Source organism: Mustela lutreola, chromosome 1 (genome assembly GCF_030435805.1).
Source record: "Mustela lutreola isolate mMusLut2 chromosome 1, mMusLut2.pri, whole genome shotgun sequence".
NCBI classification, from domain to species: Eukaryota; Metazoa; Chordata; class Mammalia; order Carnivora; family Mustelidae; genus Mustela; species Mustela lutreola.
The window spans coordinates 17,408,971-17,421,485 of record NC_081290.1 but is presented as its reverse complement, the minus strand read 5'-3'; the positions used below and the strand labels follow the sequence as shown (position 1 = coordinate 17,421,485).

Below are 12,515 nucleotides of genomic sequence, written 5' to 3'. Positions count from 1 at the left end.
TTATAGGTGTTGAATGCCAAAGATTTCTTTCAAGATACTGTTAAAATATAGATACACTGTGTAGTGTTGAGAGAGAGAGAGAAAAAAAATATTGCTCTTTCCTTGAATTTGAGTTGACTCTGGTTCTTGTTGGTGGTGACACTGACTCTTCCAAACATGCAAACCAAAAACACTGAATGTAAAAGATCAAGTGAGAATCAACCTTCCTGTCCATGATGTATTTTAATATAATAGTTCTTGAAAAAAATTCTGGTGTATGAATGCCATATTATCTTTTAAAAAAATTGCCAGCTTTATTAGCTTTTCCAGTAATAATGTTTCCTAGAATGACTCTATGTGAAGCAGTTTATAGAATTTTATCAAGCCAAAGGAGTTTCTCACCTACAAGACTGGAAAGAGCAGATTATAATATATGATTCCAAGTAAAGCGTACCACCTAGTAGATACTTCTATTTCTCAGAATACAGGTGTCCTTCATACTACTCAAAGTTTTTGTATTTGCTGTATAACATAAATATTTTTCCAACATCTTAAGTAATTCTTAGCCATAATTTTGAGATAACCCAACAATAATCAATTGACCTATTTTATACTGTAAAGCTTTAAAAGTTAATTTAATTATTGTCTATTTCAAAACAAAATGTAATATTGGTGGATAAGAAGAGGAATGAAGAGCTGAGTAACAGAAGACAAGGTAGTGTTGTTCTAACTAAGAATCATTGCTTTTATTTCATATTCTGGACATTTTTGAAATTTGGAACTAATCAAAGGGAGATGCAGCATTTTCAAGAAAAATGGTATTCTTTTTTTTTTTTTTTTTTTTGGCAAAACACTAAATATATTTATAAGTCATCTTTGTCTGGAACCAAATGAGGAAAAACAGTTGCAGAGAGAAGAGGGGGGGGAGGGGAGGTTTAAAAGTTCCAATCATTCACAAAAGATAAAAGACATCTTCTGATAGCAGCATGGAAGCAGTCAGCTGTGCTGAGCAGACCCTCCTGGGCTGACTGCAGACCAACTGTGTCCCAACAGGAGTCTCAGAGCCCCACTCCTCGGCTAGTCTGGGGAAGTGGGTAGTAGTTTGATAGTTACTGTTGTTGCTCATCCTGGTATTGGCAGATATGTCAAATACCGCAACTTTAATGAGTCCTGGGCAAATATGAGGTTACTGTATGATTATTTATCTGGAGATATAGGTGTATGTTTGAGAAGGGGAGCACAGGGGTTCAGCTTGGGCAGCTGGATTGTTTAGGAAGTCCCAGATGAGGATTGTGTCATCATGTGAACTACTGACAATCTGGAATTCATCAAACTGGAGTCGGAAAACTCTCCTAGAATGCTCCACAAGGGTCCGTAGACAGAGTGTCCCTGCAGGAGATGGGGGTCCAGAGTAGCTACAAGATCCCACACTTTAAATTCTCCATCATAGGCCCCACTGACTATTCTCTTGTTATTGAATCTAATATAGCGCACCAGTTCCTCATGGTTTTCTAAAACTCGTAAACATGCACCACATTCTATGTCCCATAATCTAATAGTGTTGTCACATGAGCCACTCACAACCAGTCTGTCTTGGTACTGCCAATAGGCAAGGCCGCGTTGGTGTCCATTTAAGGTCCTCACAAATTCACAAGTGCTTGTGTTCCATACCTTTATAGTCCTATCTCCAGATGCAGAAACGATGTACTTGTCATCAAAATCTACAACATTGACAGCAGCTCGGTGTCCAACTAGCACCCTCCAGAGGGTGATGTCAGTTGGGGAGGCCATATCCCATACAGCAGTGGAACGGTCTTTGGAGCACATCACCATCATGCCATTATTGAAATGCGAATGCAGAACTGCTTCACAATGGTGAGTCAGCGTGTTTAGCATCTCACCTGTATTTACATCCCATTCTCTGACTGTGGAATCTGATGATACAGTTATGATCACCCTCACATCATATGGGAGACACAGGACAGAACCCGTGTGGCCTGAGAATTTGCTTGCGTTCCAACGTGCTTTTATCCCAGATCTTGACTATCGAAGGCCGCTGACTATCTTTTGATCATCATACTGCAAACAGCAAACCCCATTGCTTGTTTCACTTTGGCAGTGGATTCTCCGTAAATGTCTTCCACATCTCCAATTAAATTCTATTGTCTCAATGTCTTGTATAATTTTAGGATAAAGTGCTCTAGAAAAAGAATTGGGAAGAGCATTCCCATCAGGAGGATTGTTTTTGAATAAATACTGTCCCCACCCTCTTTGTTCCGCCAGTCCTCGCCACAGAGAATCTGTCCTGACCATTCTCTCGATGAGCTTCTTCCGTAACATGCCATCAGATGTCACTCGGTACCATTCCTTAACATACAAGTTCAGCTGCACATAGTGATTTGGCATCCAAGTATGACAGAATGTTCTCAGCAATGTGATCCAAACCCCGAGCTGGCAGAGCAGTTATGAAATCCCTCTGCAACATAGGTTTAAGATACGAGTTTATGTGCCCATGTTGGTAATGACACATTTGGGATATAAGATGTTCCACAAATTCCACTTGATCAGACTCTGACCGCTGCTCAAAATATTTGACACATGGTTCTTTTTCCTTCTCATAGCTTACTGAGAGCTTTTGTTGCTTGGGCACAATCATACTGGAAATGCCATTGGCAAGTTTTGTTTTGGCCACACAATTTTCAGTCTTCATAGCAGTGCTTGCTAGACATACTCTATCTTGGTTTAAGCAGAGCCTGGCACAGCCGTTATAGATCTGCCTAAGTGAATTCTTCTCTGGTATTATCTTCCTGGGGGGTTCGCCATTATTACAGTCTTCTCTCTCTGAGGAATTCTCCTCTGCTGGGCCTTACCCATAACCCTGACACCGAGAAGACCCTGCCAGCAACCTCACTGCATCGAAAAATGGTATTCTTGTGTTCAAATTCTAGCTTCACCACTAACTACATAAAATTTTGGATAAGTTACTTTACTCTGTGTGTTGGTGATACAGAATAAAGTAACTTATTTAAGTAAACAGTAATTGCCTAATTTATACTATTTATCTCTTTGTTTTCTGTGAATATTAAATGGGGTAATTTATATGAAGAAATAACTACAATTTTTGACCTGGAGTAAGAAATGAATACATAATAGCAACCATTATTGTTGAGGGTAGAAAGGAAAGGTATTAATTAGAAAACTTCCTAAAGCAGATTTCTTCTTGAAGAATATTTGATGTAGAACAATAAGGCTGTCCCATTGGAAGACCAAGGCTCTTATGGTTATATTTCTGCAAGACCATGCCATACTGTGCAAGGTAGAAGCAGTAACCAATGTCAAAAATACATCATCAATTATTTTCTCTCTCGATGAAAGAAATTTGAATCATGAATATGAATATATGTGGATGGCAGTCTTGCTAGTGGCTACAAAGTTTTCATGAGAAGCCTAATGTAGTTCTCAAAGACACATTGTTGGTTTTTTGTTGCTGTTGTTGAGCCACCTGGGTGGCTCAGTCGGTTAAGCCTCTGCCTTTGGCGCAGGTCGTGATCTCAGGATCCTGGGATGGAGCCCCGTCGCAGGATCTCTGCTCAGCAGGGAGCCTGCTTCCCCCCACCCCCCACTCTGCCTCTCTGCCTCCTTATGATCTCTCACTCTCTCTCTCTCTCTGTCAAATAAGTAAATAAAATCTTTAAAAAAAAAGACACATTGTTTTGACTCATACTTGAATTTGGGAGAGTACTGAAGCTGAAGGAATAAATGATATTTTAGCCTTTGCATCATTGTCATTTACTGAGAGAGAAAACATAAACTACAACTGTTATTTCCCTGTAATTCAGTAGACTGAGTAAACAAAATGGCTCTGGAATTGTTCTAGATACTGGGACAATACCTATCCTGAAGAAAATTGGAATCAAGTGAGGGAGTCTGAGAGCTAAACACATTATTAACATATATTATGAAATATCAATTCAGTTTGTCTTTAGATAATCTAAGAATAGTCATTATTTTTTTATGTCTTAGTACTTCATTGGAAATCATTTGATATGCCTTAGTCAAAGGGTATTCACTTCTCTAGTTATCAAAATGAATGACTGGCCAAATCTAAATCTGATGAACGGTAAGTGTCTTCCATGTATAAAACACTATGTTAAGCAAAATTCTTTCCTCTGAGCATCTTAGAGTCTGTTGAGGCAGGACACAAAAATATAACACTTGCATTTGTTACACAGCAGAATATTTTAAGTGTTATAATACAGATTAATATGCTATAGCAGTAGGTGGAGGGTGATTTCTTTTTTTGCTAGTAGATTAGATTATGCTTCATCAGATATAGGATTTTTAACTGTGCCTTTAAGGAAAAATAGGAGTTCAACTCCTCAGTAAGAGATCAGGTAGGAGAAAGGGAGATTTGTAAACAGGGAACAGCAGGAATAAATGGCCAGAGATATAAGAACACAGAGTGAGTTAAAAATTTCAGAATCTAATATCACTTTGCCCCCACTAAGATGGCTAAGCTAAAAAGGGATAAACAATACTAAGTGGTGGGGGGAAGGTGGAGATGTTGTAACTCTTCTGTGTTGTCGGTGGGATGGCAAAATGGTCATGCCACTTGCAAAAACAGTTTGAGGATTCCCCAAAATGTTAAGCATGGATTGATCATACCCTGCAAGTCTATCCCTAGGTATATAGACCTCCACAATAGAAAAATAAATGTGCACATAAAAATTTGTACATTAGTTTATGGCACCATTATATAGCTTAAACTGGAAAGAATCAAGATGTTTATCAACAGGTGAATGGATGGATAATTATTTGGCTATAAAAAGGGGATCTAGTATTGACACTTGCTAAGACATGGATAAACCTTGAAAACATTGTACTAAATGAAAGAAGCAGAAACAGAAGACCAGATCTTGCATTATCCTATTTATATAAAAATGCAAATATATTTATTATAATATTAATATTAAGTATTATTAATTATATTATAATGATTAGGATAATATAATATAATATTGTAGTATATATCATATAAAAAGGCAAATCCAGAGAGACAGAGATTAGATTAATAGTTGCTAAGGACAGTTGGGGGTTAGTGAGTGGCGAATGGAATGACTGCCAATGAGTATGGGACTTTTTTAATAGGATGATGGAATGTACTAAAATTCGGTCATTGTAGTGGTTACTCAGATTTGTCAATATCCTAAAAATTGCTACATTGGTACACTCTGAGGTGTTAATTTGTGGTATGTGAATTCTGTTTCAATATAGTTGTATAAAAAATAAAATATAAACCGGTATTAGAGTAAGAATACAGTGTGCATAGTATGTATGTCTAGTATGTATTATCTGTGGTGAGATGTTTTGAAAACTTCATTAAGACCAATTTGTGGAGATTTTATCCAGAAAGCTCTGATTTACTGCTACATCCCATAAAGAAGACTTAAAGATTTTGAAAATATGGTACTAACACTAATAACTAACATTTTTTTTTTGAATACCTAAAAGTTGCCTAAACTAACACTTAATCCCTTTTACTGTCTTATAGGTTAGGCTATATTATTATTATTCTCAATTCATAGAGGGCGGAAATTAAGCCTTAGTTGGTTTAAAACACATTGGTAATATGAGGAAACAACAAAATCTAAACTCCCAATCTAAATACTTATACTACAGTGACTTTTGACCTTATCAGAATTGCATTTTATAAAGAACACTCTGGAGTGCTTGGGGTGAATTTAAGGAAGAAGGGACCAGAGGCCCAACAGCTATTACAAGAGTCCAGATGAAAAGATATCAGGAGATCTGTGGCAATAATAGTAGAAAAATTCTATTCAAATAGTTGAATTTGGGTCCAGTCATTTGGTGAAGGGGAGACATTTATCCCAGACAGAAACACTGTTCTTAGAAGCAGATATGGCTCGAGATGTAAAAAGATATCCAGAGCAACCAAATGATTTAACTTTGTCTCACAAACAGCAAAAGAAATTATAAAGCCAAGACTTCTAAAGAATGGCAAACTTAAAAAAAAAACGAGTACAGGTGGCTAACTATTAAAGAAAATATGTTTTGCTATTAAATATTCATAGATAAGGGAGTGATCCTATTTTGTATGCTAAACCATAGTGCTCCTAGTAATTACAGATCCACCTATTTTTGTCCTACACTATCCTCTGTGGGTTGTTTTAAATGCTTTTCTTAGTAGGGTGGAAAGCTCATAAGCTTTAAACTATGGCTTTGTAATGACACAAATGTTTTTTCAGTCTTTAAAATGCTTTGGGGAACTCTTAAAATTGTATCACTGCCTGTTTGAAAAACCAACCTGGTGTTAATTGTGAATGTGCTATTTCACACAGCAGCCTCATATAAGACTGCTCTAAATAAACACCTCCCAATACTAATCAAGTTGGATTATGGAGATATTATAACTTTTTTTTCTAAAGCATTGAGATATAAAATACTCAAAAGCTTCCAATATTGTAGGAATGTGTCCTCGTTTTCAGGCTGAGATGGAATCAATATCGAAGAACCTTCTGAGTAAGGTCATTGAAATGCCATTTTTCTTACTGAATTACTGGATTAGTTTCTGGTGTAAGGGATATTTTAGGAGAATAAAGACATCATCTCACTATTAACAGCTTATGGCTTCGACTTTTTTGTTTCTTGATATAATATCCTCTATTCTTAATACATAAGTCCAAAATCCTTCTTAATTGTATTAAAAAAGCATTCTTTTAGTGAGATATTACAATAAACTACAATAACTACAATTACAGTTACAATATACAAATAAGGTATTTGGAAGTAAAAGAAAAAGAGTAATTTAAATGTTTTAACAGGATGATTACTTGTCCCAATCGAAGTGCAGTAACAATATTTTCCCCATTATATCCCAGGTGGCTGCCTAGTCTGGGGTGTGTCTGAGTGATTTTTAGTTTCTTTTTTTCCTCATAGAAATATTAAAAATATATTTGACTAGAGTATTACGAATTCACTGGTAATTATTATTTAAACGAAGTTAGTAAGATAAGTCGGAAATGAGGAACCAATTTCAAAGTAGCACACAGAAAAAGTGTATTTCATATTTATAACCATAGTTTAAATGTTGTAGCAATCTGCAATTCTCAATAGTTTCCTGTTTATTGGGTGGAAAACTTCAGAAAATGCTATCAATTTATTAAATTGTGTGGGCAAATTTCATGAAGATTTAAACTTTTAAAGAATTTATTTATTTGAGAGAGAAAGAGTATGAGTTGGGGGAAAGGCAGAGAGATTAGCAGAATCCCTGCCGATTGGAAATTTCCAATGCAGGGCTCAATCCCAGGACCTTGAGGTCATGACCTAAACTGAAGTCAGATCCTTAACCAACTGAGAGGTGCAAGCACTCCTCATAAAGTTTATATTTTATGTAGCTATGTTCAATATATCTTTTAGAAAAAATTACCCTTTAAATGTTTGTGTTTTAGTCACTTCAGTAATTAAGTACTTTACATTTGAATTGTCTTTAGTGTCCCAACAGCCATTTTGTAAACTTCCAGCCAGCCACTTAACCTCTTTAAGGTTCATTTTCTTTATCTGAAGTACAACTGAAACCTTACAAGTCTATAGTAAAGATTAGAGACAATGTATGTGTATAATATAGCCTAATCCTTATCATGTAATAATTAGTACAATAAATATGTATGTGAAATACTATTATAAAAATATATATTATTGTTATTATAGCTTAAGAGAAAATAAAATAATATTATGTCTTGAAGGGCACCTTGGTGGCTCAGTCAGTTAAACATCCAACTCTATTTTTTTTTTTTTAAAGAATGGGATAATCTAAGAGTTTTGGGGTCACTCAATCAGTTAAATGTCTAGCACTTGATTTCAGCTCAAGTCATGATCTCGGGGTCATGAAACTGAGCCTACCATCCAGCTCTACTCTGAATATGGAATCTGCTTAAGATTCTCTCTTTCCCTCTCCCTCTGTCCCTCATTGGTCTAAAAAAATAATAAATAAATTATATGTTTTGAAAAGACTAGATAGGTATTGGAGAATAAGCAGCTTTGATTAGCTATCATAGCAAGCTTTGCTTTTCTACCCAAAAATGGCAAAAAACAACATAATGGTAAGTATAATAAAGAAAAACTTATTTCTTGACTTTTTTGTGATTTATTACTTACTTTTTAGTTGTTACTGTTGTTGTTTTCCTGAGTAAGATAAATTACTTAGCTGCCTGACTGAATGTATCCAGTGACTTCAAGCATATATTTCTAAGATAATAGACAAAAATGAGTCCTTTGTATATTAGGCATTGAAAAGAGAAAAGAAGATAAAAAGTTAGCTATGAGAAGGGCCTCCCATTAGCACAACATAGAAGGCAGTAGTAGCTCAATAATATGGAAGATGATTGAGTTTATTAGTAGTCCTGTGATTTAACAAGGTTATTTTATGATAAAGTATTGTTATCTCTGCAGTATTTCACAGTCTTCCTTTAGCATGGCACATTCAAAGACAATCAGAGGGAAAAAATCCTGAGGCTCACAGCAATGTGTATGATTTTATTAGGGATGCCTCCATGTAGCCCAATTAAATATGGCACATCTGAGAGGTCTGACTGATAAATCCAAAATAAGTAGAGTTTCTGAAGCAGAAGAACCTCCAGGGGACATAACAAAAAGTAATAGCAGTTATTTCCCACTTTACATGAGCATAACATCCATCACAAGGAGAGAAAACAGCCGCCAAGGCCTTTTTAATGAACTGTCTCCAGGAAAAATATCTGATACATAGTTACATAGTAAAAAAGCTACAACAAAACATTCTGGATTCCTTTGTACTCCCATCACAAGATAATGTCACAAGTATGTGGTTTTGAGAATAATCCTTAGTCGATACATTGTCTCTTAAACATAAAAACCGAATTTAGGAATATTAAGAAAGATCATCTGTAAACAATGAGATATTTTTACATCATGTTTTAAAGTTATTCTATAGTTGCTCTCATAGCATGAAATACTACATTTTTTAAGAAAGCAAAATCAAGTAATGGAAAAATGAGAGCATATAACAAAGATACAAATGCCCAGAGAAACAAAAGAAAAATATATAAAATTACATTTAGTAGGATTATCAATTTTCATGGGTTTCCATATACTTTTATGTATAATCATATTAACAGATATTGACAGATCAATGGTACATTCATTGCATCATGTAGCTATAAAATATAGCACTAATTTCCCTGCATCTGTTTTCTTTTCAAAGTGTTCCAAATCACATGCTTTGTCCTTTGCAAGTGTTCTCTCATTAGGTTGGAGTTCATGCTTCCCAAGGGTTTTGATAAATCTGCTTGCTGTATGTGCTAAAATATTCATATTGTAGTGTTTACACTTCGTGGTATTTACTTAAATAAAGAGTAACCTCAGTTTTGCATTTCAAAAGTATCTTTTGACAGATCTTAAGTATCTTTCTTTCACTTAAATATCTTTAAAAGGACGTGAAACATTTTTTTCTAAACAATTGGCTAAATCAGGTGTTAATCTACTTGTAGTGAGTTTACATTAAATTGTTTCCATGCAATATGTATCTTTAACATTCTACTTCTAGGAAATTGAAAAATTTTGTATATAAAGAAAATGGTTGATCACTAAATAAGGAATTTAAAAAGATAAATTATGTTGAGTGCTTCATCTTAGACTACATATTAATACGTTAAACACTTCGTTTATGTTAGTTTTGTTAAAAATAACACATTCAGAATTTGTTATCTAGATATACAAAGCATAATATATCATGAGAGATTAATGGGACTTGTCAGTTTTCAATTAAAATCTATTTAAGCTCACTACTTGCTGTAATATATTTACATAGTGTTATTACAGAATTATAATTATTACAATGTTAACCTAATATTAGCTATTGTAGTCAACTTTCAAGAAAATAAAATATTAAAGTTTTAATTATATTCCTTTTAGAGTTTTTGCTCTTATCCAATTATCTTCCATTCATTTTCTGTGTGTGTGCATGCGTGTGCATGGATTGGGGAGTTGTACTGAGTTCACAAATTCAAATATTCTTTATAATTTTCCTGATGCTTGTATCCTTATATTATTTCTTTCTTGCAATGACTTAGGTTTATGTCAATCTCCTATCTCATCTCATTAGTACCTCCTTATCTCTGCTTATTTATTTTATTTCATTTTTTTGTTACATTCAGTTCGCCACTGCATAGTACACCATTAGTTTTTGATGTAGTGTTCAATGATTCATTAGTTATGCATAACACCCAGTGCTCATCATAACACAAACCCTCCTTACTACCCATCACCCTGATACCCTACCTCCCTGTCCTCTGAAACCTGGGGTCCATAGTCTCTCATGGTTCATCTCCCTTTCTGATTTCTCCCCTTTCAGATTTCCATTCCTTCTCCTGTGCTCCTCTGTGCTATTGCTTATGTTCTACATATGAGTGAAACAATATGATAATTGTCTTTCTCTGCTTGACTTCATTTAGCATAATCCCTTCTAGCTCCACCCATGCTGGTGCAAATAGTGGGTACTCATCCTTTCTGATGGCTGAATAATATTCCATTGTATATATGAACCACATCTTCTTTATCCATTCATCTGTTGAAGGACATCTAGACTTCTTCCATAGTTTGGTTATTGTGGACATTGCCGCTATGAACACCGGGGTGCACATGCCCATTCTTTTCACTACATCTGTATCTTTAGGGTAAATCCCTAGTAATGCAATTTCTGGTCACAGGGTAGGTCTATTGTTAACATCTTGAGGAACCTCCTTACCATTTTCCAGAGTGGCTATATCAGTTTGCATTTCTACCAGGAATGTAAGATTGTTTCCCTTTCCCCACTTCCTCACCAATACTTGTTTGTTTTCTGTCTATATATGTAACAGAATAGAGGCTCCAGAAATGGACCCTTAACTCTATGGTCAACTAATCTTTGACAAATCAGGAAAAAATATCCGGTAGAAAAAAGACAGTCTCTTCAATAAGTGGTGCTGGGCAAATTGGACAGCTACATATAGAAGAATGAAATGGACCATTCCGTTACACCATACACAAAGGTAAAGTCAAAATGGATGAAAGACTTCAATGTGAGACAAGAATCCATCAAAATCCTACAACATTGGCAATAACCTCTTTGACATCAGCCCCAGTAACTTCTTTCAAGATACATCTCCAAAGGCAAGGGAAACAAAAGCAAAAATGAAATTTTGGAAACTCAGCAAGATAAAAAACTTCTCCTTCTCTCTCTCTCTGCCTGCCTCTCTGTCTCCTTGTGATCTCTGTCTGCCAGATAAATAAATAAAATCTTTAAAAAAATAAAATAAAATAATATAAAAAAGCTTCTGCACAGCTAAGGAAACAGTCAACAAAACTAAGAGGCAGCTCACAAAATGAGAGGAGATAATTGCAAATGACATTACAGATAAAGGGCTGATATCCAAGATCTATAAAGAGCTTCTCAAACTCAACATTCAAAAATAAATAACTCATTCAAAACAAACAAACAAACAAACAAAAAACCCCAATAAATAAGCAGAAGACATGGATAGACACTTCTCCAGGGAAGACATACAAATGGCTAACAGCCACATGAGAAAATGTTCATCATCATTAGCCATCAGGGAAATACAAATCAAAACCACAATAAGATACCACTTTACACCAGTTAGAATCTTCTTAGCTCTTAGTATCCTATTCAAAGCCTCTCCCATCACTTTTTTTTGCCCTCTCCCTTCACTCTTGATATACGTCAGCCACATTCTTCAAGTTGTACCCTTGCTTTTATCAGTGCTGATATCTTTCTTTCCACTCAGAGTCTGGATATGGTTCTGTTTACTCCTGTTGCTGTTGGCCTCCATTTGCTGGTGTTTAGCAGCACTGTCTTGCAAATATTTTATATTCAGTCTCTTAGAAATGGATTTTCCAGGCCTGAACTAGTAATCCATGTATCTGAGACACCTTTAAAAACAGAACGTGGTGGGAAGGAATCTACCAAGTCGACTTGAGAAATAACACAAATTCTGCCCCAGTAGCTTCTAACTCTGCATTGTCCAGTAGGATAACCAATAGTTGCATATGGTTATTGAGCCCCTGAAATAAAAATTAGATGAAATGAAGAACTCGAAATACATTTTATTGGATATGACTATGTCCAATAAAAAATAATATCTGATCTGAGATGTGCTAAAACTAGAAAATACACACTGGATTTTGAAGACTTAGTATGAGAAACAGAATGAGAATTTTATCATTAGTAATTTTTATTAAGTATATGTTTAAATGGTAATATTTTTAGATATTTTGTATAAAATATGATTATTATTATTATTTCATTTTGCCTTTTGAAATGTAGTGGCTGGGAAATTTAAAATTACTTATCAGTATCAGGTGTGCTGTCCTGGCTAAATATAGTTTAGTCCTTATCTATAAATAAAAGGAATTAATAGAGGATTATTTTTTACTAATAGTTTTCATAAACTATTTGGAACAATGAAAATGTTTAATAGGAA

General features: G+C 34.9%; 1 protein-coding gene across 1 annotated transcript; it reads right to left on the bottom strand.

Moving 5' to 3' along the window:
- Window positions 1-1,035: 1,035 nt before the first annotated feature.
- LOC131831521 (F-box/WD repeat-containing protein 1A-like) lies at window positions 1,036-11,864 on the bottom strand. The gene is given in 6 exon segments (XM_059173940.1): window positions 1,036-1,380; window positions 1,383-1,978; window positions 1,980-2,025; window positions 2,028-2,349; window positions 2,351-2,844; window positions 11,780-11,864. Coding segments are annotated over 6 exon segments (1,743 nt in total). The 3' UTR covers window positions 1,036-1,180.
- Window positions 11,865-12,515: the final 651 nt, after the last annotated feature.